Source organism: Anser cygnoides, chromosome 1, assembly GCF_040182565.1.
Source record: "Anser cygnoides isolate HZ-2024a breed goose chromosome 1, Taihu_goose_T2T_genome, whole genome shotgun sequence".
Lineage (NCBI taxonomy): Eukaryota > Metazoa > Chordata > Aves > Anseriformes > Anatidae > Anser > Anser cygnoides.
Window position 1 is genome coordinate 155,538,036 of NC_089873.1, and position 24,485 is coordinate 155,562,520.

General features: G+C 40.5%; 1 protein-coding gene across 7 annotated transcripts in view; it reads right to left on the bottom strand.

The window, feature by feature from the left end:
• Positions 1-24,485, bottom strand: part of UBAC2 (UBA domain containing 2) — a 106,701-nt gene that overhangs the window by 4,621 nt on the left and 77,595 nt on the right. For 6 of the 7 annotated variants that reach the window (XM_066986408.1, XM_066986395.1, XM_048072657.2 and 3 more), the window contains 2 exons: positions 16,726-16,971; positions 2,421-2,543 (listed from right to left, as the gene is read on the bottom strand). In XM_066986408.1, coding sequence (XP_066842509.1) covers positions 2,421-2,543; positions 16,726-16,971 — 369 coding nt within the window. The other variant, XM_048072660.2, reaches the window with a different exon arrangement.

Here is a 24,485-nt window from a genome sequence, read left to right on the forward strand (position 1 = left end):
AGTCACAACGTAACTAATTCACTTTTATATTTAATCACCCACAGAGGGGAAAAAAAGGCCGGGGGTGCAGCGTGCAGAACTAACCACGGCCGCTGGCAGCACGAAGCATTCTCCCTCCTGCCCTGTTATCGCGCTGGCCTGCGAGCAGACACCACAGCTCCCGAAAGTGGAAGCTGCGGGCTGTGAGCTGCTCCTCCGCGGGCGGGCTTGCACGGAGGGAGCGGGAGCGCGGCCGAGGCCCTTCGTGTCTCGGGAGAAGTCTTCCTGGGGCACACCAGCGACGTGCACCCAGCACTTCAAATGCCATTTAGAGGAAAGGTGCAGCTGAAGGTAACCTTCCCTTCCCCTAAGACAACCCCCACAACATTCAGTATTTTTAATCTCTTCTGCTTTGGTGGCTTGTTGAGAAATAGTTGCTAGGAAATGTTTGTAAACTGTTACCTTGGCTGTCAGAATATCAAACATGGTGCCCGTTTTGTACATTTCCCCCTTCTCCCCTTTACCACCCAGCATCAGTTTCTCACCTTCTTGTAGCGAGAGAAACAAGCTGTTACTTTCGACTCCTCTGCAATATCAAACTGGATTTCAGAACCGCTACCTTTCTAACGTGTCCTGTTTCAGATTTTTCGCCTAAGGCAATGGTCTTTATGAGAAAGAGGCCAAGCGATGGAAATAAAAGCTAACCACAGAAATACATTTCAGAAAGAAAAAAGAACTGGTAGTGGCCATGAATTCTAACTTTAACTTTCAATAAGTGGTGGATGGAGTTGCAATGTTCCCATTTACAGAAATATCCAGCGAGCACGACGAGGAATAAATTTTAACAACAAAAAGCTGTTTTTGTCTGAGTATATTTTAATCACAGGAACTGAATCCAGCTCCAGGAAGCTGAGCTGTATACTGGTAACGGTAATTTAAGGTACTAAAAAACCCACAAGACAAGCAGAGATTTTTTGTACCAAAAGTGTTGCTAACGCTTGCAAATTTGAATCTGAGGAACAGACACAAACCTTGCACTTTTGCCACCCAATTTAGAGTGTTATTAGAGCAGTCCCGAGAAATCAAAGGTGCCTAGATTTCTTTTTGCCTTGCAGGGCACAGCATTTCGAATGACAGCAGCCAGGTGATCTCTCTTCACTTTGATGCATTAGAAAATGCAAGTGTATATTGAAGTGCTTTCATAAATCTGAGCCTGGGTCAGTTTTTGGGTCAGAAGCCAGCACAAGTTAGACTAATAACTACATCATGAGTTCAAGCCCAACAATAACATTTTATATATACAGAATTTGTCAATCAAAAAAAAAAAAAATCAGCAGGAAAATTTTTTGGTCCATTTGATTCCTGGCACTGGCTTTCATGCTGGCCAAAACTAAGTTTTGGCTGGTCTCAGAAGGTGTTCTTTGGTGGTTTTTTTTTCTTTCCTTTTTTTTTTTTTTTTGTGTTGGCTGGTTCTTTTTTTTTTTTTTCCCTCCTCTTCTGATGTAGTCACCAATGAAGTTAACTTTGAACATAATCTAACATTGAATCAAAACTAGAATTGGATCATTGTAACAATTTCTCTCTGGAACAATGTCATTCTAAATTAACTAGAAATAACAGCATGGCACTAGCAAGTGTTGATCTCCTTAAAATGGGAAAAAGGGAAAGAAAAACTCACTCTTGAAAACCTATTCTTGTTCAAGAACAGCAGAGATGTTAGACTATAAAAAGGCCAATGTTGTTAACCGCAGACGGGCTAAAAACTGGAGAACTTGATCACACACAATAAATCCTGAACAGAGAAACAAGTCTAATATTCAGTTCTTCAATTTCCTAGTAAATCATCCTCTCTTCTGAGAAAACAAAACCAAGCCAATCCAAACCACACACCAAACCAAACCAAACCTATTGACAAAAGTCTAAATCTACACTAGGCAGAACACACACAGAACAGAGTACGTGAAATCTGTCAACCATATCGTGTACGGAAACATCGAAGTTTTACACCAAGCGTGTGCTGCAGTCCACAGGTGGCATAACCTTTTTTATTTCCAAACAGCTACATGACTGAATTGGAAAATTAAGCTGGAGACCTCAGTGAAGGAAAAGCTGTATGCCTACAGGGAAAATGGCGAAATCTATTTGTCGTCCATTCTTCCTTTTTTTTTGGAACATGTATTTTATCAGATTTAAATAGTCCCCACTAGTGAAACTGTCTAATCTTTAGATATAAAAGATGGAAAGTTGCAGATAAAAGCAGAAATTCCAAAGTTGATTTGCAACTCTAGTTTGAAAGGTGACAAGTCCCTGTATTGCGACTGTTATATTCTAGTTTGTGCTGCTGTAGACAGTGATTAAGAAATTGTGTCAACAGACAATAAAAAATCAGAGGTGATCCCTGACTGCTTTTTAATAAAATAATAATAATACAAAAAATTTACCTGCTCTTCAGAAACCTCGGTAGGTGGAGGTGTGTCTTGATCAGATGGACGATGATCTTGATAATTCGCATTCTGTCTATGACGTAAAGGAGGAAACAGTCTATTCCAGTTAATCATCCCACCCTGAAACCAGACACTGCCGTCAGTCTCTTTGCAAAGAACTAGATACTTTTAAACAAAAAGATCATAACGCCTCATGTAATTCAAAAGGCAAACATTTGCATAAAATGCTTATTTCAAACAACAAGGGCTGCTGTAGTCTTTTGTGAAGTCAACACTGGGCTGGTTACTGCTTTACTAGCTACTGGAAGTAGTCACTGTAAACTCAGGAAGAGTGCTAATAAAAGGAGGAAAGGATTGTCTGATTTCTTGCTAATAATTCATGTTTCACATCCATCGTGAACAATTTGGTTTACTTCAGCAATGGGTTTCTGAGGCCAAAGACCCTTCTCTCTTTGCCAAGAGGGATTTGCCTGGCAAGAGACGCAACAGAGGGTCCTCTGAGTGCTTTGCATGGGGAAAGGAGTGAAAGAAAGAAGTAGGGGGAAAGCAAAAATGCATTTCATCGCATCCACAAAACCACATCAGGAAACTCAGATCACATGCTGCTGATCACAAGCCCAACTTGCAGGCTACCTGTGATCGACTTTCCATGCCAGCGATCACTTCTGTGACATCAATACTACTGTTAGAGACTCTCAGTCTTCCCTAACTTCAGTGTATCAAACACCACTGCAGAATTTGGCCGTATTCCAGCGCCAAAACATTTTGTAACTACACGGTAATAACATAAATGCACAGCAGTAACGTAAATAGGGCATAAATCACAGAACTGAAACTTTCTTTTAGCAGCCAAGCTTAAAGCCCTGTAATGGTCAGATGTTTAGAACACGAAGTACAAGCTTTATCAATGTCCAGGAATATCCCATCTTCATTCTGTGAGCTTAAACAAACATCTTTGAAGGCATTTCCTATCACACCAGAACCTGCGAGTGGGGAAGAGCAGCAAACCCCATCTCTCTCTGTTCTCTACGATGCAGCTGGTGTTGTCCCTTTCCCTCCTCACCGGCTCCCTCTGTTACTATGGAGAAGATCCCCCTCCCTTTCTGTATATATAGGACATGGACTTCCTTCCTCTAGTTGCTCTATTTTAGTTCTGTACTGTCGTTTCTCAGAAGACCTTCCTCTTAAAAGAGTTTTTTTTCTTTTCTTCTCTCAGCGAGGGCTCTTCCTGCCTTTACGTACTCCTAGAGCATTAAATGCTCTCTGCTCGATCAGATCATCATCAGCAGCAGCAGCAAAACCTGATCCCAGACAAAAAAAAAAAAAATCATATTTAGGGTTCCTGCCCTTTCCTTTGCTTTCTTCTGTTCTCTCCCAAGGAGACCCAGCCAGCCCAGACACCACAGGGGGCAGTGCAATAGCACACTTGAAAAAGCATCTGGGGACTCGTTAGATTTGACCCACTCGCTTGTAAAATGTTCCAGTCCCTTATGTTACAGCACATTTTTCCCTGTGAAGATGTGCGATAGCTAGGAGTCATAACCAGCCTTCAATCCATAGTTTCCACTATTAGTGATTTGGAGATTAAAAAAATGATTACCCATCTACATTTCTACTTTGTATAACGTGTAACACATTTGCTTAAAAGTCACGAGGTTTTATCTTGAAGGATTTCACGCCTTGCGTTAGCCGAACAGCCACAGTAAAAAGGAGAATTATTTTGTAGTTTAAACCCAGAGAGGGATCTCAGACCTACTACTGACACTGATGCACTACTTCTCCGTGGTATTGGAAAATCACATGTCCTGTACTTCCCCATCTATAATTTCCCCTAGCTCAGAATTCTGATGAGTTTTAATTCATTAATTTTGAATTTCTGGAAGCCTACTAAGCTCTACAGTTAAGCAAGAACAATGAACTTAGGCTGCTTTGCCTGTGTTTCTTCTTTTGAAAGACCAGAAGGGGAGAAAATAATGCGTCCAAGGGTGATTCGAGCAAAATTGCTGAATTGAAAAATGCCAGCAGGACCATGGCACATTTTTTGTAGCACCAGAATTCACAGAGAATAATGCATATGAAATGTAAAATCTACAGTAAATGTATTAATTTATCAGTATGCCGGTGTATCTGAAGACTGAAATAAATGTGCCTTTCCAGTTGTGCTCTCAGCTTCACCACTGGGCTGCCTGTTCCAGTTGGGTTTTGCGTCCGCCCTGTCCCGAGCTGCTGACATGTAACAAAGAGACCTGTCTGCCTCTTTATCCTAAACTTACATTTTAAATTAGTGTGCACAAAATGCACTACCTGCAGTACAAAACCCAGATTCCCTAATAAGGTAACTACTTAGTTTTGAAGGTTTATAATGGAAAACTTGATAAACTGCAGATATGGACTGACGCATTAAGAACGGTTCCACGCCAAGCCTGCTAACCCTCTCCCGGAGATAACAAACAGACTAGACAGATAGGTCGACATGGCTGTGAAAACATCCTTTCCAGTTGTCCTCGGAATATTTCAAATACCTTTGGAAATTGTGACAAACACCAGCTCTTACCTATATTAATGACCCAAGAATATCCAAAATACAAGTACTGAAGGCTGAAAATCTTAATGCTTTGTGACCACTGATGTTCAGGATTAATTCCAACTTACTCTGGATGGTCTACTTCGCAACTGTGTATTCCCAGAGTGCATCTAAGCCACATGCATTAAGATTCTTGATCCTTAACTGCAGGGAAATTGTTTCCCCTCATAGGCTTACCTCTAAATACATGATGGACTTGTACAACGTAAAAGAGCAGAGATTCAGGGAACTGTAGCAGGAATTGGTACCACGGCCAAGAGTAAAGCTAAGAAAACATTAGGAAGCACTGCTACTGTCTCAGATCCGTAGAAAGTAGAGATCAAGGCTATGGATTTCCAGAGTGCATGGTGATTTTCAGATAACCTTAACTATCACAACAGAAATACAGTAAGATCTGAGTAAGATCTGTGATTTTTAATTTGACCCAAAGCGAGCATCAAAAAAATGTTTTAAATTAACTAGAACTCTCAAATTCCAGTTAAAAATGTGCAGAGATTTCCAGACCAATACTCTACCTTGCCTTACAGAAATTATTCTTCAGACCTCCCCGTCACAATTTTATGATAAATTCTGGAGTTTTTGACCACGCTAAGACACTTATTCTGAGAAACGTCAGGAAGATTTCACATGAAGATAACCAATCTGATGAATTTATTTAAGCAATGCTTCTAAAACACCTGAGAGTCCCTACTGGAGATCAGCAAACATGTATGCACTTTACACTAGACTTGAAAAAAGCCTCTAAAGCTACATCAGCCGTGAATCCTGGCATCAGTACCACACTGCGCAGATGACCTCACACGCACTTCCTCAGCCCCAACAGGCACCCTGTCTCAGGTAAGAGAGCTATCTGGAGCGGTCCCCCACTGAGGCAGGAAGAGGAGCTAATAATTAAGCAGCGAGGGTGATCAAGGACCCAGGATGTAAGCTCCTTTCCTGGGCTCTGTGACAAGTGTCTGTCAGTCTAATCCATTTAATGAAAGCCAGGCAGTTCCGTGATTCTGGTTTGTCTGTTTACTATGAAAAGAATTAAGTTGAATACTAAATAGTTGAGTGTTTAGTATTTAGCCCAGGTGACAACGTGCAAGCAGAGCAGCCAAGCAAGAAGAGCAGAGCAGGCCCAGGGACAGCAGCCACGGTCAGCCAGAAGTCAGGCCCGCCAGGCAAACCTGCAGCGATGAGGCAGGTCTAAAATCCAGCCTAAAAGTCAGATCAGTGGGGTCAGGACCCGGCGGGGAGATGCATGGCTTGGCACAGGTGTATCCACGCAGAAGCTCAGCAAAGACCAAGGGGAAGGACCTGACTTCAAAAGCAACTCCCAGTCGAGGCGGGCGAGGCCCCAACAAGGCTTCTCACAGACGCTTCTAACCACAGCTCTTTCTCACAAGTCTGCTCCAAGGGTAAGAGCTGTACCGTGTCAGAGCTGGCCCTCAGCACAGGCAGATGCAACCCCCTGGGGAGCCTGTCGGTGCACTGGGGGTCAGGATGTGATGATGCACCGGCTCCTTCCCCCATGCAGTGCTCCGGGCGGACAGGAACCACTCAGCACGCTACCCACACAAAGGTAAGGTTTCTTGTTGTCGTCTGCCTTCTTAGCCCGAATCTTCCGATGTCCAATTTTGTCAATGCTGTAGGATTCACTATAGCAGAAGGATATATATATATTTTTTGCATATTTAATTTTTCCTTTGTGTCATTTGTTCTGCAGGATGAGAGGCTCGAGGAGGCCTCTTCTCTTCTCCCGGTATTAAAACAGCACCAAGCTTACTGCCATCAAGAGGCAGAAGGTTCCCATCAGCTTGCATATGCTGCAGTCCCTGCAGTGATGCTATGAAGAATTTCTAGTCTCATTGTCAATCATCAAACTCAGTTTCGCGACATTAATCAGAAACGGCATTTCAGAAGTCCTGACTTCTGCTTCTCTACTAGAGAGAGACAACCACTGAAAAAATCACTCTACGAACCATCATTCATACAAATATTTTGTACAAGTTGGTGACTGGGCCCTTATTTCTGCCTGCAACAAAATCTTCCTTGTGTCATCACGGAAAACTCTTGACAAAAAGACTGCTCCGTTAATGAGCTGAAGAGAAGGTTGTTGGCCACACTTAAGGACAATCCTATAAGCCTTTCCCGCACCCTTCCTCCTAAGGTTGGATTTTTTAACTGAAGAAAACTGCAGCTTCTTTTGATGTTAGCAGTACAAAGAATGAGTGAATTGGTTGATGGCAAATTCTTTGTTACTGTCTGACTGGAGACAAACGTACCAAAGAGACAATTTTATCGATCTCTTGATAAATCCCTACTAGAAGGAGATGAGGAAAACACTGATGATATTGGAACTTCTGTTACAAGAAAATGACAAATCAGTCATTAGCTTCAGATGACCAAAGAATGAGATTTAGGAAAGGATTAGATTAAGGGAATGCAAAAATGGCAGCTCTCCCCCCCAGAAAATATTGTAAGGAAATACCATACTGATGAATTATTCTTGGATGGCTGCCACTGCTTTACGTACTGACGTTATGCCTTGTTAGGTCACATCCTTGATTTTTTTTTTAGTGGTGCCTAGGACAATGCTGTTTACAAGAAAGGAGGATACTCCTTTCCTTGTAAAGGAAGATATATTCATACCAGTCTAAGAACTAGCAAATGTCTTTGATTGTACAGCGTGCTGAAATCCGAGTTGCACCATTTTTTTCATGTGATCTCCTTACTCTCTTAGAAAAGGCAGCTCTCCCTGTTTCCCATATACATACCTGCCATGGCATACTCTGTAAAATACTTCTTAGCCAAAACTTGACAAATAAAAACGTATTATGGACAACTAACAAGCATCCACTGAAGTAGCTACCACATGCGTCTATTCCAATTAGAATTATTTCACCAGAATTGAAAGAAAATGCTTTATAAAAGTCCCCTTGAAAGTGATGCATGTGGTTAAGATATTTTGATAATGTTATCTCATGTATATGGTTAATGCCAACTCGCCATCTGTTTGCACAAACAGGAAACACCTCCTGATATCTGTCCTGTTCACCTTTTCTTAACACAACAACCACAGCGAAAGAAAAAAAAAAAAAAAAAAAAGGAAACTGCTTTGCATTTCATCTTTTAAAGTAACATTTTTAGAGTTTGCTACTCTGCATAGGCGCCATTACTTGGTACTTGGTATAAATGTTGTCTTCTTACATACAAAATTTCATTAAAAAATATATAATGTACTGAAAACAAAAAACTCTCATTTGCTTTTCAGATGTACTTTCTGTTACAATTATTGACTCCAATGTATGCGTACCAATTAAATAAAGAAAGAAAAAGTGTGGTTGTGAATGACACGCTGAGATCTGCTGCCTCAGTATCTGAACGTTGTGTAAGAAAGATTGGTGGCAAAGGTGACATTTCCAGTGGGCTTTGTCTAGCCCATCTCTTTTTCTGAGGTCAACACTCTTCTGGAGGATTATTTCATCTGTAACTTCTTTTTTTTTAAAGCTTTAATAACTTCCCTTTTAGAAAGGCGGTAGAAGTGTAACCATGTTAGTGTTGTGAGCATCACCCATAACGATGGGATGAATTTTTCACCGAGGAAAGTAGTCCAGCAGTTTCTAAACATATTTCACTTTTCTCTGGAAATTTATGCTGCAGACAAGTCTCTTAGGCCAAGAGGCTCTGTCTCCAACTCTTATTTGCTGCATCCTGAACTTTGATGTCTGCATTCTCCCAGAGGAGCTCGTGTGTCACAGAAGTTCACAAATCCACATGTGGGCTTTTCTGAAGCCCGATCAGCTACTTCCTTTGAAATCTAGGAGGAACACCTTAATCTGGCCCCTGAAGCTGCCTGAGAAACAATGGCAGGGACTTCAGCACAGGCATGATGTGCTGAAGTCGTAGTAGCAGAAGCCAGAAACGCCAAGTGGCAGGCACATCCGCACCTTGGGAGGCAAGGTGGGAATGGCTGCTTCTGCTGCTGCGTTCAAGGGAGGTGTAGAGAGTTTTGAACGCTTCCTAGTGTGCTCAAGCACGCACAGGCACTTGGCCTTGTAGACTGCTTGCCCTACACAACAGGAAGGGGTGCCGTGATATGACTCAGACACACAACTGGCTGGCAGTAAGTGAGAAGCTACGGAGGTGCTCCCAAACCCGCCGGTTAGCTCAGAACACTGAAAGGGGCAAGACTGCTCTGCGTTCAGCCCGTTACAGTGAGGTTAAATACCTATTCTGCACCAAACTGTGCATCACCGTAGCATTCACTTTTCAGTACTGCTGTGATGCAGCAGGTCAGCTGCAAAGCGATGGATCACCGTGGCAAGAAGAAAGAAAGATATTTCGTATCCACCACAGACTGAAAGCTGGCGTTTTTGAGAACTGATGTTACTCGTTCATCCAACATCAGGGAAGTGTTGAGCTGGATTCTCAGACTTCGTCTGCAGTAATAAATGGGAGTTTAGATCTTTTATTTTCTAGGCAGGAGAGACAAGGCTTCAGCCACCTTTTCAAAGCACTTCCATTTGCAGACTTTCTGGCTTCACTCTTGCTTGCTCGTGTCAGCTGCTCTTCATACAAACTGGTCACGGCTACACCGTGTCAGTCATAATCACCACCCAAATTTTACAGGGATGGGATGATTTGGAGCTGCTCTTACGTTGAGCATTCAACACTTGCTGAGTGAGATCACCAGGGTGTGGGGGTCCAGTGTGCCAAACAAATGCTGAAGGTAGGTCCACCAGTACGAATACCAAGTCTGGACTTAAGGAAACAACCTGTTACTCCATTTTAGACACTTCAGACAAAGCAGAAACAGTTCTAATCCTTCCTATAAGGCTGTCTGGATGCTAACTGGTGACATGTGAAGCATGATGATTAGATAGATAATCTCTCATACACTTCCTGTGCACAAGCCTTTTCAAACATGAATAAGTAGAGGTCAAAACAAAAGTGAGAAATCAGAGTTTCAAAATTGTTTTGATTTGAGAAGCTGAGCTAACAAACACTGGGCACAAAGAAAACTCAAAACCAAATTCTCCAATATACTTAGCATAAACAAATACTAGAGTACATAATGGGCCAGTCTGTGATTATGCAGGGGAAAAAAAAAAAAAAAAAGATTATCATCCCTTTTTGGGGAGCAAAGACTGAGGTTCTGTCTTAGGCTGCAAATAGGAAGGGCTTCCACTTGTTGACATCCCAACATCAACATTCAAGGTGGCACACTGGCAATACTGCTTGGCAAAACCTACGCACACTGTGCCTCTTAGGCTTCAACAAACAGTCGGTAACACGGGCCTACAGTTTCTACAAGCTGCTATCAGAGTTCCAATCAGAAAACCTGAACACAGATAAGGGTCACGTACTAGCTGAATGACATGCTTCTTGTCTATTACATGATATGAAAAATGACGCTAGGAAGAAGAAATGGTTTCCAAACAAGACTCTCTCAGTGCAGAGGAAGGATAACAGAAAAAGCTTTAGAATCTCAGCCCCAAAACTGGACGCCTTATGGCCCATGTTTGAAGATACAGATGAAAGGACAGTAATGGCTAAGAAGAAACTTGACTTCAGTGAACAGGCATAGATCAGGCAGTGAAGAATTAAATGCTCTTGAAATCCTTGGGGAGATCTGAATGCCAGGAGCTTTTTTAAGGGGGACTGTCTCAAATAAATTGTCAAGAGTACGAGTATAGAACAACACATAGGAGAGGAAACGTAATCTATTCCTCAAAAATTACTTCCTTTGAAATAAGCCATTACTTTTCTTTAGGAAGTTGTCCAACCATTGCTTCTGTAGGGAAATTGATTACAAATATTATAACAAATTTAGCCAGTATCTAAAGGCTACAGCTCAAATGACCAGTCAGAGAGAAAGAGAATTGTACAATTCCAGTCCAAGAAAAAAAATGATAGTTCAGTGTGTGAGCAGGGGTGCTACTGAGGACTAGGAGTCACAGACAGTTAGCCTTGTGACTGTGTCAACTGATTGTTAATGATGCATATTCAGCTTATTCTAGTAGAACTGTAGTTGCTGATTTCCATGAAAAAGATAGAAAAATAAAGTGGGTCTGTAGAAGAAATAGTCATAAACTCGTTACCTGGATAAGCACCCGGGAAATTCAACATTTTTAATGATCTCACATCTAGAATCCACAAATAAGTTACCCATAAATAAAAAAAAGGATATTTAGAAATACCCAAATAGTAGTGGTGTATCAACTGCTGCAACAGTGTTACTAAGTAATGAGTTAAATGCTCAGTTAAATTTAGCCACAATGGTTATTGCTGCAGCATATATGCTTCATTTATGGGCTGGAATAAACCCATAAATCACCTACTAGTTAAGAAAATTATTTAAAACATGATGTCAACTCTGTAGACACATATCTCTGGGATCTGAACTCAAGTAACATTTTTATCCTATGGGTACCCTACCTATAGTTGTCTTTTAAGTTTATGACAACATTGTAAAAGACAGTTTCTATTGAATTATGTCACAAAATCCCAGAGTAGTCATAGGTAACATACATTAGTTGGAATGAAAACCTAATTAGAGAAAAAGACTTTGCATACCACTGGGCTGAAAATCTCACCCATTTATTCAGGTGAACTGGTCTGGCAGATTCTTTCCTGAGAGCGATACATACATCTGTGGGCCAGTATGAGCAAGCTCTTTCCATCCAAAGTTTCGGCTGTGAGAGTGAGAATTTACAGGGACTTACCTGGCAGTGTGCAAAGGTCACAGAATGTCTCAAGAGGTCTCTTGAAACATTTTGGTACTCAAATTTCTGAAGTTATTTGAGGAGACTTCACCAAAATGGTATCTCTCAGCACCAGCGTGAAAACTAAAGAATAGAGTCAGATCTGGTTCTTACATTTCCCTGAGAAGGCAGAAATGGACTGTCTGTGAGCATATTTACTGAGGGATTGTTTTGAACATTCTGAATAAGGACAACATCCTTAGGAGCAATTCTTGTCCTAGGAGTCTTTGCTCCATCAAATTCTGTTTCCAAGGATGGAAGTTTACCACTTAAAATAACCAAAAGGTAAATCAGCAATACAGCCTCACAGTCCTTAGTTCACAAAATAAGAAAGTCGCACGTTTCTCAGGATATGAGACGCCCCGTAACAATAAAGACACTCAATGCATCTCCCCACAGATCATCTCTCCAGCATCCCAGGAGGAAGACATCTAGAGAACGAACAATTAGGGGAAGCCACATTGTTACAGAAGAAGTCTGGTCTTTGCAAGCAGAAGAATCTCACATAGAGATGCCATGTGATATGAATCAAAGGGCTCTCTGGTCTCACTGGAAAGTAGCAGCAGTTGGAACTGAGAAACAAAAAGGAGGAAAAAGAACAAAAAAAGCTTAAAAGTGGAGGAAGGGGCAGAAAAGATTTTCATATATGGCTGTAGGCTTATCACACAGCCTGGAGCACCCTGGGGAAGCTCTTTTTTTGAGCCAAGAAAGTTAAGAGAAACCAAGAAGCAGGCAACACTGTGTGTTTAACATGCTCAGCATGAACGAAGGAACAAACGTCCTATGGATACAGAAAGCATTTTTTCAAGGTGAAGGGACTAGGGTTCATTCCTCCCACCCTCCCCACACACAGAACGGGCACAGAGGTAAGCACTCAAAGAAGTGGCACTTAATTGCCAGCAGAAGGTGCTGAGCACTTTGCATCCCATACACCTGTCTTTAGCACCAACAGTGCTGCCAGTAACACCTAGGCACGGACTCCTCCCTCATCTATTTGCAGCCTGGTTATCTGCCAGCCTCCCTCCGAGTTTCTCAGTGGGAAGTGAAAGTCAAGCTGACTCCCTGCTAGCACACTGGTGCACAGATGCAGCAATTTCTTCCCCTTTCCCACCAGGCCTTTCATCTGGGTTACAGAAAGAAAAACTTCAGAAAAATGCTGGGAAATGAAACAGATTAAGAAATACAAAAGTCGGGAGAATTACAGGATTGTCTGACATTTGCTTAGATCTTGTGAAGCAGTTCTAACATACAAAACTACGTAAACACCTAATACCTGCTGTTTATTACATTATAGTTCAAATGCTTATTACAGCATTGGAAGGATAAAATAGTGCCAAAGACTTTGACTACATCCTGTCCTGAGCGAGGGAAAGGCGAGCGGCATCTACCCCTTCAAGATGCATCGCAAATGATGACCGATGGGCACGACATGATGGGTGAGAACTTCCTCCACAGCAAAGAAGAGTGTTGCAAAGGGGCAAACACAAAGTATGGGAAACGATGGAGATAAAGGGGAAGAGATGAAAATTTGGGAGGAACATGACATAGAGGGAAATGAAAATGTGAAAATGATAGGAAGGAAAGAAAGATATCAGGTTTACAGGAAAAAAAGGAAAACAAGAGGATAAATTATTTAAATGTGAAAAGAGAACTGATAAAAATGAGTGGGAAAGAAAGAATTAAGAAACTAAAGCTTAAAAAGGAGTAACAAAAGAGCAAGCTGGTATTTTTTGAGGTTATCAATACACATGGCACGCATTTTATTTCACTGCCTCAAAAGGTGGATGGAGGTAATGTTCAGTAATTCTCCATTTGTGACACATTCATCATTTCTCAGGATTATCCGTGGAAAGAAAAAAAGAACAGAAAGTTTTCAATATGCTCAAGCCCATCTGGTTAAGGACTGTATCCATAGCAACCAGAAAGCAAGAGAAAAATCAGTCATCGTGTAACCACACTCCCCTGAGAAACTAGCAACGTAAGATAAATTTTCAGTTTCTAACAACACATTCAGACACAGTACCGCTGCACATTTCTGGGCTAAACAAAATGAGGGACATCAAGTAATGAAGCCAGTGGTTTATGTTCAAGTTCTGCAACTCACTCAACCTGCTCCTCAAAGTTAAGAGTGCCTGGCAGCCCAGCAGTCACACACACATCTCTGCTTCAGACTCCTCCAGACCAGTACTTTTCTGCAAGAGAAAGACTAGGGGAGGTAAAGCCCAAAGAATTTGAGCTCTAAGAATTTGTGTTTGTTTTTTTTTTTTTTCCCCTGGTAGAAAACATCCAAAGCAAATTCTGGCTTGGATAAAAGAGCTCAGAGAACACTAGAAGAAAAAGAATTATTTACATTTTAATATCTTAGAGCTACAGTAAAAACAACTTATGAGAAAGTTTTTTTTTCCATTGTTTTCTCTGCCTTTTTTTTTAAGCTTTTCCTCTTTTTGTCTTGACTTGTCAGGCTCACGTTCTTCAGAACTTCTTCTAAAGACTCGAAGAGTAAGCTTAGGACAAAAAGTGTCTAAGAAAGCGCCCTCTTTAAGACCAGAAGAGAGTTTGCCCCATTCTGCAGGTCAACGGAGCACTGCTAAAACCACACATCACGTTCTTGTGTTCTTCCACATGCTACTGATATTCAGGGAAACTGATTTATTTCTTCTCAAACCAATAAATTGAAAAAGGAAAGGAAAGGGAAGAATGTGCAGAGTGCCTTCCCAAATGGCAGGTAGACAAAACAGTTGCATGATGGTGTGCAGTGGAAAGTTTAAGTCCCTTTCTTTTGCCAAACAAAACGGAAAGCAAGAGAGAAAATGTTAATTTAGCTCACCTATGCCATATTACCTCTGGACAGTATATTGAGATGCCAAAATATGCACAACATTGTCCTAAAATATAATCCAAAGCTGCATTTGATAACCTGACCAGTATACGTTACAGCTTTCATTATTTAACTCCCACAGAAACTGATCTGCACTCTTTACCAGCCTCACTCCCATGGGTAAAATTATCCTTTAAATCCCATCTGTACTGTGATCTGTTCAACTCCTCTGCCTTCAAATTATACCTGTCCAAGCCTCTAAAGACAAAAAAATGCACACAAGTACAACTATCTGCAAAATTATTCTCAAGTTTTCAACTGTTTTCGATTTTTTAAATATTATTTTGAGATTGAAGTTAACCCGTTTTTCATTTTTTGCCCCTACATCTCAACAGTTGTGAATGACACTTTTAATGATTTAGTTGATATCCAGTAAATTCTATGAGTCATAAGCCTGGTAAAAGCTTTCTTAACACATTTTTTCTGAAGAAACTTTCTGAAGTGTTCACACATCGAATCCATCGCTTTCTGCTCACTAGTTTCACTGTCTAGCACTATTGGAAAGCTGAACGCTATGCTAAAGTTAAAGGGCAATCATGAAGGTAACTTGAAAGAGTTTCAGCAGATTGTTAAGTTGAAGCAAGTCACTGCTGTTCAAAAAAAATCATTTATTTTATTTAAACCCATCCACCTTTTTAAAAAACTCTGAAGTCAAGTATGAAAAGACATTTTGCTACGTTCGCTGTTCATGACCCAAGGAAAGGAGACGATGAGAAGAAAATGTTATCAACTCAAAAAACATTTACCATTCTGATCTTATCTACTACTTTTTTGCAATTAAATTGTATTACAAAGATTGTCTTTAACAACTGGTAATTTCTTCCTCTTCTTATTTGAAGAAACTTAGCCGCCGTCATCACAGCAGCTTGTGGCCCAACAGACACTTTCAGTGTGTTTTCTAATACAACAGCGATATTCAAGAATTGAATAATTTCTAGCTCAGTTCTTCTGTTAAAACTGATTAATTTTCTAGTGTGAACAGAGAGAAGTAGATTAGAATCTTTCCACCCGAGGAACAATTTGACCAGATTTACGTGTTAAGAAATTATAGAAAACAGAATTCCAGGGACTGGAAACAAAGATTCATACTCCAGTTGTTGGCCAAAGATAAAGCTTTATGCCGTCACGCCTCTATTCCGTCAGTACTAATCATAACATGGCTGTATCTACTGGCACTGCATTACCACAAACATAATGAGGACTTTTGTATCAGTACAGAGCTGCATTTCGGGCAGAGGAAATTCAGTTAAGACCTCAAACTGTTAGGCTGTAACAAAATTAGGAGCAATGTATGCTCACATAGAGCAATGCAAGGCCCATGCTGTCTGCTAGGTTTGCTAAGAGTAGTACTGTAAACTTCTAAGGTATAGGAAAAAGTGAACTGAGCCACTCTCAGCGCTGTTTTGCTGCCCTACAACACAAAGTACGTGAACATCTGCATTTGTTGCCTTGACTAAAACAGAAAATAAAAAGGCTCTGCTATTCTATTAAGTAAGGAAACAAAACAAGAGCATTAACTGCAGCGAAGAGAAAGTCCCTGTGGTTGACCTCTGTAAGATAGTTAGAGAATTGAATTTCTGAACTTTCTTACAGAAGCAGGCTTTATTCCAAGTACACTTGCAGTTAAAGAAGTTATGCAGACAATTTTCAATCCCTCTGAACAGGATGCTAACAATACAAACTCAGAACAGTCAGAAGTGTTATGATTTCCTAACTTTCAACAATGGCTCTTCCTAAAGACCATGGAGAAGCAAGCACTTTACCATTCAGCATCATTTTTCATTTCAGCATCACAGAATGCCAGAGGTACTGATATCCTTACAGGACTGTCTGACATTTGCTAACATCTTGTGAAGCAGTTTTAACATATAAAACTATGTAAACACTTAAATGATCATTAGCAGTACGACAGTGTATGAAAGACCAATTGAGAAGAATATATCAAAAAGGAATCAAAAATATAAGAACATAATATATAAATATATAAATATATAAATATATAAATATATAAAATATAAGAACATTCAAAAATGAATGTTTCCCATTATGTTAACTTAAGATAATCCTTACAGAGTGTATGTATGTCAATACCTGCTGCTGCCTTTGCCGCCTCATTTGGGCAACCTGAGACATCATGATCTGACGATCCAGTAGCTCCATTCTCTGCTGCCTCTGGATGTCAACTGTTGCTCCCATTCCCACTCGAACCTCATTCGTTGGTTCCGCCGATGAGAAGATTGGTTCAAGAGTCCAGGAAAATAGCTTTGCTACCCAGCTGGGTACACAAAGTATTCGATGAACTTTTAATATACTGCTATTGTAGCAAATCCCAGAAATCTAAAAGCAAAAATGAAAAATAAAGCCTTTAAATACAGCAAGTTTACTTTGAATTTAGCTGCAGAGATCGCAGATGGTCTTTCTATTTTTTAAAGAACATTTTATTGTTTTCACCCAGAGCCCTCAGTCAAAAATCAAGAACAGGGGATTTCTTTACCTCCAACTTCCTCACCACTACAGACTATTACCTTTTAAAATCTGTGCACTGCATTGCCTGTGACTCAGAAAGTTGTTTGGGGTTTTTTGTTTGTTTCAGAATTGGAACCATAACTAAGCGACCATTTCTCAACCAGGTTAAGAAATTCAAATAAAATTTTGATTTCTAGTAAAGGCACTGGTCAGGATATGCCGCATGCTGACCTGACTAGATTAAGGTTCCCTTGAGGATGCTGAAGCATTGCAAACGTTCCTCAGCAAAAACCATCCCCCCTGAGGCTTCCACCCTCAAGTCTCACCTTCTAACAAAGACAAAAGCAAAACAGCTGAATTTAAGTTAAATCTAAGAGTATACACAGACATATTCCAACCTAACTGCTAGGAGAAAAAAAAACAAAACAGTTAATTAGAAAATGACATTGAAGAAAGACAGTCTTTGTGGTGCTCTTCTCCTGCCTGTAAGAAAAAAAAACACATTCCCTGTGTTCATACTTATGCACGCCTTGGGACTTGATTTCATTCCAGATTCAGAAGGAGCAAGAGAAATCCATGTGCCCCAGGATGATCTACAGTCATCACTCAAGCACCATTTTTAATCCCATCATGAAGCTCCTGAGCTCAAAGTGGTACAGCATAAAGGCCAAACTTCTTGTGCAAGCTGTCTTTCTGCTTTATGCTACGTTTCACTATTTGTGACTATTTATCAGCTGCTATGCCACAAAAATTATGCTACGACAGCAGAGTGAAATGAACAGGAAGAGACATGAACCCCCCAAAATACATAAATGAGACAGACCCAATTAATGCAGTTACTTGAAAAGCAATGTAGAACCTCTAAATCTGGGTTATTTATTTTTTTTGAGGATATGTACTTTTATCTCACTGATATTTGTATAAACATACAGAAGCATTTCATTGCTGTGTAAACAAATGGAGATGGTTTAGGAAAAGGTAATATTCTCTGATAGGGGGTTATTTTTCAGATTATTTACAAGTTTATTGTTAATTATCCACTGAGATGGTAACTTTTAGAGCAATACATGAGAGTTCTGCTTTGGGAAACACTCACTTTCTTTTTATTCTATCATCTTTTATGACTGGTCTTGGGGTTGTATATAGCATCAAAACCAGGCTACAGTTCTAAAATGAGAAAAAACAAGCATAGGCTATCCTTAACCCCTTAACTTCTTGTGTAGAAGGAGGTAAATGGGATGGGATAAGAGGAAGGCCACCATCTCTGGCATCTAAGTGAAGGTTGCCTTTAACAAAAATATTCTGTATTTGAAGAAATGTCCTGACAGGACTTCAGGAATGACAGGGCACTGGAACATAAGCTTCTTGATGACCTCAGAATTTCTTTGCTCAGCTCTAGTGAAAATGTTCCAGAGGACTGTAAGCCCATGACCAAATCTTGTGCATGTCAACTGGAAACTGAGACAGAAGTATACTCACCAAAGAATAAGTAAGTGGAGCAGTATTTGTATCATTTCTGTGATTTATCTACTCTTGGCATGTAGTACTTTATGTACCTACCCAGCAAGTCGGTGCCTCAGAAGCTAACCACCTCGTCCCAAGAGAGTTAGCACATACAGGCTCCTCACTTGAGAAAACCTAGATTGTACGGCTACCAGGAAAGTCACTTTTTGGGGAGTAAGAATTACTGAACCTGGCTGCAAATATTGTGTATAATTTAATCTCATGATTTCTTAGATGCAAAATGCACAAGCAGCACCACAATCTCCAAATGACCTTCCTTCCTCTAGCTCAGTATCATTAGGCTACAGAGCCAGGCTCCCGCTTTGGTCCCAGCAGTTTTGCATTCCTGGTTGCACATGTATAACCTTCTGGGAAAGGCAGGGGAGAGAAAGAGAGCTGCCACGCAAAGTACTTTGTCCAACATCACACCAGCTTTCTCTCACCTCTGCCAGATGTCCCTCCCAGCTACTGATCTCTGCCCACTCTTATCACTTACAGTCCATTGCTAAGGTCTGATGTTTTCAGGGCACAGTAAATCTTCAAAGAGTTCAGAAAGTCACAAGAACAAAACAAAGCAAGTGCTGATAGGAAAATCTGTATCTCCCTGAACGTATGACAAATCTTGACACGTGTCTGAACACGTTAACCACAAACAGAATTATTCTCGTATCAAACTCAAACAGCAAATAGGATAGCAGCAGCAGTGCCAGTACTTTGGGACTTGTTTGTCTCAGAAGGGGAAATGTACTGCAAACAGCAGCTAGCAGTTGTACCAGTAAAAGCTTTCTTGTATTTCTCTAAGTAGAGACAGATAGTCATTAGTCATTCAAGAGCATTTAATCAGAAGAAAAGGCTTTATAAGGCTAAAGTTTAGGGACACCCCTAAAATGGAGAAAGGTCAAACTGCAGCACTAAGCCTGCAAGCCACACACCCCTCCCTTCCCAGCTTTACTGAGCTCACTGGAGCACTATGGCTGGTCTCCAGCCAATGCACCTGCTGCAGAGGGCTGTCTTCTCTCCCTTTGCTGCTCCCCAGCAGCACGCTAACCTCTTGGCCCCTCCTTGAACTGCCTTAGACAGAAACTCATTGCATAACCCAAACGTGAACTTCTGTGCTCACGGAGTAGAAAGTCAAGAAGTCTGACAATATAATGTTCAGGGTAAAATCTGAGATAAAAAGCACCTGGTGAAGGAACAAGACTAATCTGTTTATCTGTATATCTTCTACAAATAGCTGCCAAGAAACTGACTGTGAGCTAATACTTCTGCAGAGCAATCACGTGAGACTGCAATTCTTCGTAAGTATAAACAGAAGGACGGACTCCGCTGTGAAAAGCACTATGTGCACGCAGTCTCAATCTGCCTTTTTACCTTCAGATTTGCTGTGATTTCAGCGTTGCTCCCTTCCTCTCTCCCTGGATTTACTATTCCAATTGTAAAGATATTAGACAGAAGTATGAGAAACTTTAAACTCTGTGCTCAGTGTTAACAAATTTTCAAGAAGTTTCATCTAGTGAGGAAGAGCTATCTATTTGCATATTTCCAATAAACCTAAAGAGGAGACTTTTATAGTTAAAATAGGTCTTATGATTCAGTCTGGTTTAGTGTCATATACCCATCTTAATGTCAAATATTTCCAAAGAACTTCCTCTTTAGCGGGTTCACATGCAGAACTTGTTGTGTGTCATTTAAGAAAAAAAAGTTTTGACGAAGTACACTTTTTACGCCATTTTTTTGGTCACGGATGTAGTGAATTTCTAGTGTTTAAGGTCTAGATAAGCCAACTTTGTTTATTCAGTGAAGATAAGAAGATCTCATTATATACTAACTCGAAAACTGGAAATGAGGTGAAAGGGCTACTTCCCACAAATAGATGAGATTCGGAGTGTTTTAGGCTCTAAAAATTCACCAAGGAAAGATACTGCAGTTAACTTCACATTGTTAAAATGGATAATTTTTGGCTGGCAACATGAAATGCATCTAAATTGTTTTCTGGTAGTCATACCGTCATAACCTACAATCTCATTCACCATATCGTATCAAGCAAAATCTAAGCAGAGGAAATGGACAAGTTGGAATATGTCTGGTGCATTGCAGAAAAAAAAAAAAGAGTGCTTATATTTTTTCATTTTCTTAACATCATGTCTTACTACTGGTCCTTCACACGAAATTCCCTAACCTCTTCCCACCCCTGTAAGAAAAGCCAACTTCCCCTCCCCTTCCCTCATGTCACTCCAAAGTTGTACACTTTTAAGAAAAAGGAAGTAGCCGTGGTTTCTCTTTTTTTTCAGGTAGACCAGATACAGAAGCTCTCCAATATTTTACATGACAAAGAGACATATGCTCCACTACTAACTGAGATATTTTAAATCTTTTATTTGATTAACACTAAAAAAGAAAATCAAACAAAGAAACCAATGTCAAAAGTTATGCTGAAAATTATTTTGCCTAATAGTGAGAACTTGACAGAATTAAATGTCAGCAAATGCTAAATTACTTTGGTCTGAATAATTTAAATAAATTCATCCTATGTATTCAAGATTTTTTTAAAAAATATTTTTTCAGGTAACAAATAAAAGGCAAATAACAGTATTCTCAAGGTGAAGTGACATTTTTACATCTATTTTATCTGCTTTATCCTTAGGACATTCCTAATTCTATCCAACTAGAATAAAACAAGGAATTAAAGTCCGTGTCAAGATTGTGTATTTACCATTGTCAGAGAAACACATCATTTACCAAACCAAGACAGATCGTGTGAAAACCACCCAACAATAAAACCACTGCACGTGTATTTTCAACTTGCAGTTATAACCTGCAATATAATTGTAATATAGTGGATTATTTTGTTTGAGGTTTCTCTGGGGAAATAGTCATTAAGAGTATAAACAACCCTTTGTGACAGTTAGCTTGACAGAAAAAAACTCTAATAATATACTATTTTTCTTCCATTTCCTTCCCAGTTGACTTGGGGCTTATATATTTCCTGAAGACCTTGACCTTTTTTTTTTCTTCAGTGTCCATCCAGGCTATCTCCATTGACCAAGTGTAATCATGATGAGATCTCAATCATTCTTTGTGTATGTGCAGGCACAGATGTAATGCCATTTCAGTACAGTATATCTATCATGCACTTGCATTTGTGACCTATGGGTAGGCTGCACTGGGTCACTGGTAGAGTTCTACAGACAACAGTCAGCATAGTGTTAACCAAACCTCTTTACCTAAAAGATCATGATTGGATTTATCTGCCTCAATGTAGACATCTACAGTTTAAAAGCCTACATATGAGCTAGTAGTTTAAAGTTGGTTTCATAGTCAACAAAGAGAAATAGGCATTGCTGAGATGTGACTCATTTTATGGCAGAAGTCTTCAAAGTACACACAGCTGAATTACTCTCACAGATTCCCTCTCTAATCAGTGAAGAAGTAGATGCTTCTAGGACACATCTCATCCTAATCTAACTGCAGCATTGTAGTCATAACGATGTAAATGGACACGCTAAGAAAGGGTGGTAGAAGCAATATGACTCTTATTGAACCAGCTGGCAAAATCAGACCAGATTTTGGACACACTAACTCTTCTTCAGATCTGAGAGAGAAATTGAAAACTTCAAAGTGAAATACAAACTAAAAGCTAAAATACATTTTTCTACGGGATCTCAGAAGTCACGGGTATAAAAGACACAGCATCTTATCAGATATCATTACCTTCTCCCCTCCTATTTCACGATTTTCTCCTTTCTTCCAGAACTGGAAATATCTGCATCCCCCTCTTCCACAAATAAATATGACCCCACTTCCACAAGAAGATCCCTTGTATGCCGGATGAATCAATTATTTTTCTTCTCAGATGCTTAAACTGACATAGGAGTAAATGTTTTCAGCTAGGTCTTTAAATGCAGCTGTCCAGATATGAGCAAGGTGTCTAAGCTCCCATGACAAAGGGGGTAAGTCAACACAGTGAACAGAATGTGGAGACATGCATCTCGAGGCCAGCCACCTACAGTCACTCAACTGAACGCTGACTGACCACTGCTCACATGCAGACAACTCAAGATAGTTTTGTGTGGGATTCAGCACATCTCCTAGCTTAGATAAGGATATTTGTACCGGTCTTAAACTTAGGACAGACAAAAAGACAATATTTCTTCCTCATTTCCTAATCTCTGTTACTCTACTGCTTTTCCATTTCTTATTTCAGGTTATGGACTTCACAACCTACGTGCTGAGCTTCCTGAACTGAATTGCCAGCAGGTCAAAGGAAGTGATCCTTCCTCTCTCTTCCGAGCTCTGGTAAGGCTGTATCTGGAATACTGTGCCCAGTTCTGCACTCCTCAGTACAAGAAAGATATGGACTGGCTGGAGGAAGTCCAGTGCAAATCAGGACAATGATTAGGGAACTGGAGCATCATTCACATGTGGAGAGGCTGAGATTGCTGGGCCAGTTTGTCTTGGAGAAGAGAAGACTTGGGATTTTATCAATGTAGACAAAAACTTGAAGATAAAAAACTTATTTTTTAATCAACAAGAAGGTTACAATATACTTATGAAACTATCTATAATTTGGAAAATTGACACAAAAGGGGGTGTCCTTAAAAGTCTCTCTGAAGGACATCCCCCTTTTATGTCAATTTTTCAAAACAGAAATGCGCTATTAAGTAGTCTATTGCCAGGTATTTGGATGAAAACAAACTCGTAATGAAAACAGCAATAGCAATAAAAGTCTTCTTCAAGTACTATTACTGTTACTATGAATATATTATATTTTACACGATATCAATATTCAAAACAGTAATGGATCATTTATCTATTTCTTAACATTGCTTCACATTTCATACTTCCAATACGTTTTGCCCTCACCATAGCCTTTCGTAATTCAAAACTTAGAAGAATGAATTAAAGCTGTGATTTCATTTATTATAAATAGTTAACTTTTATCTACCCTGAACTTAAATTCAAATACTGTTTGAATATAAATCAACAGCACAAAAACAATTAGTGCATGGCTTTCATAATTTTTACAATTATCCAAACTCAATCCTATTAGACTGACTCTTTTGTCTTACCAAAGCACTACTACAAGGCATGTTATTAGAAGTATCACAGAATCATAGAATATACTGAGTTGGAAGGGACCCACACGGATCATGCGGTCCGACTCCTGGCTCCACACAGGATCACCCAAATATCAGACCACGTATCTGAGAGAGTTTTCCAAACGTTTCTTGAACTCTGTCAGGCTTGGTGCCATCAACCTCTTCCCTGGGGAGCCTGTCCCAGTGCCCGACCACCCTCTGGGTGCAGAACCTTTCCCTAACACCCAGCCTGACCCTCCCCTGTCCCAGCTCCATGCTGTTCCCTCGGGTCCTGTCGCTGTCCCCAGAGAGCAGAGCTAGCGCCTGCCCCTCCGCTCCCCTCGTGAGGGAGCTGCAGGCCGCCATGAGGCCTCCCCTCGGCCTGCTCTGCTCGGGGCTGGACAACCCAAGGGACCTCAGCTGCTCCTCATACATCTTGCCCTCTAGACCCTTCACCATCTTTGCTGGCCCTCCTTTGGATGTTCTCTAATAGTTTTATGTCTTTCTTATATTGTGGTGCGCAAAACTGCACACGGTACTTGAAGTGAGGCCACACCAGCGCAGAGCATTGGCAATCACTTCCCTCAACCAGCTAGCAACGCCGTGCTTGATGCACCCCAGGATGTGGTTGGCCTTCATGGCTGCCAGGGCACAGTGCTAGCTCATACTCAACTTGCTCTTGACCAGGACCCCCAGATCCCTTTCCATGGGGCTGCTCTCTGGCCTCTTGTCCTGCAGTCTGTACATATACCCAGGCTTGGCCCATTCCAGATGTGGAATCTGGCACTTGCTCTTGTTAACTCC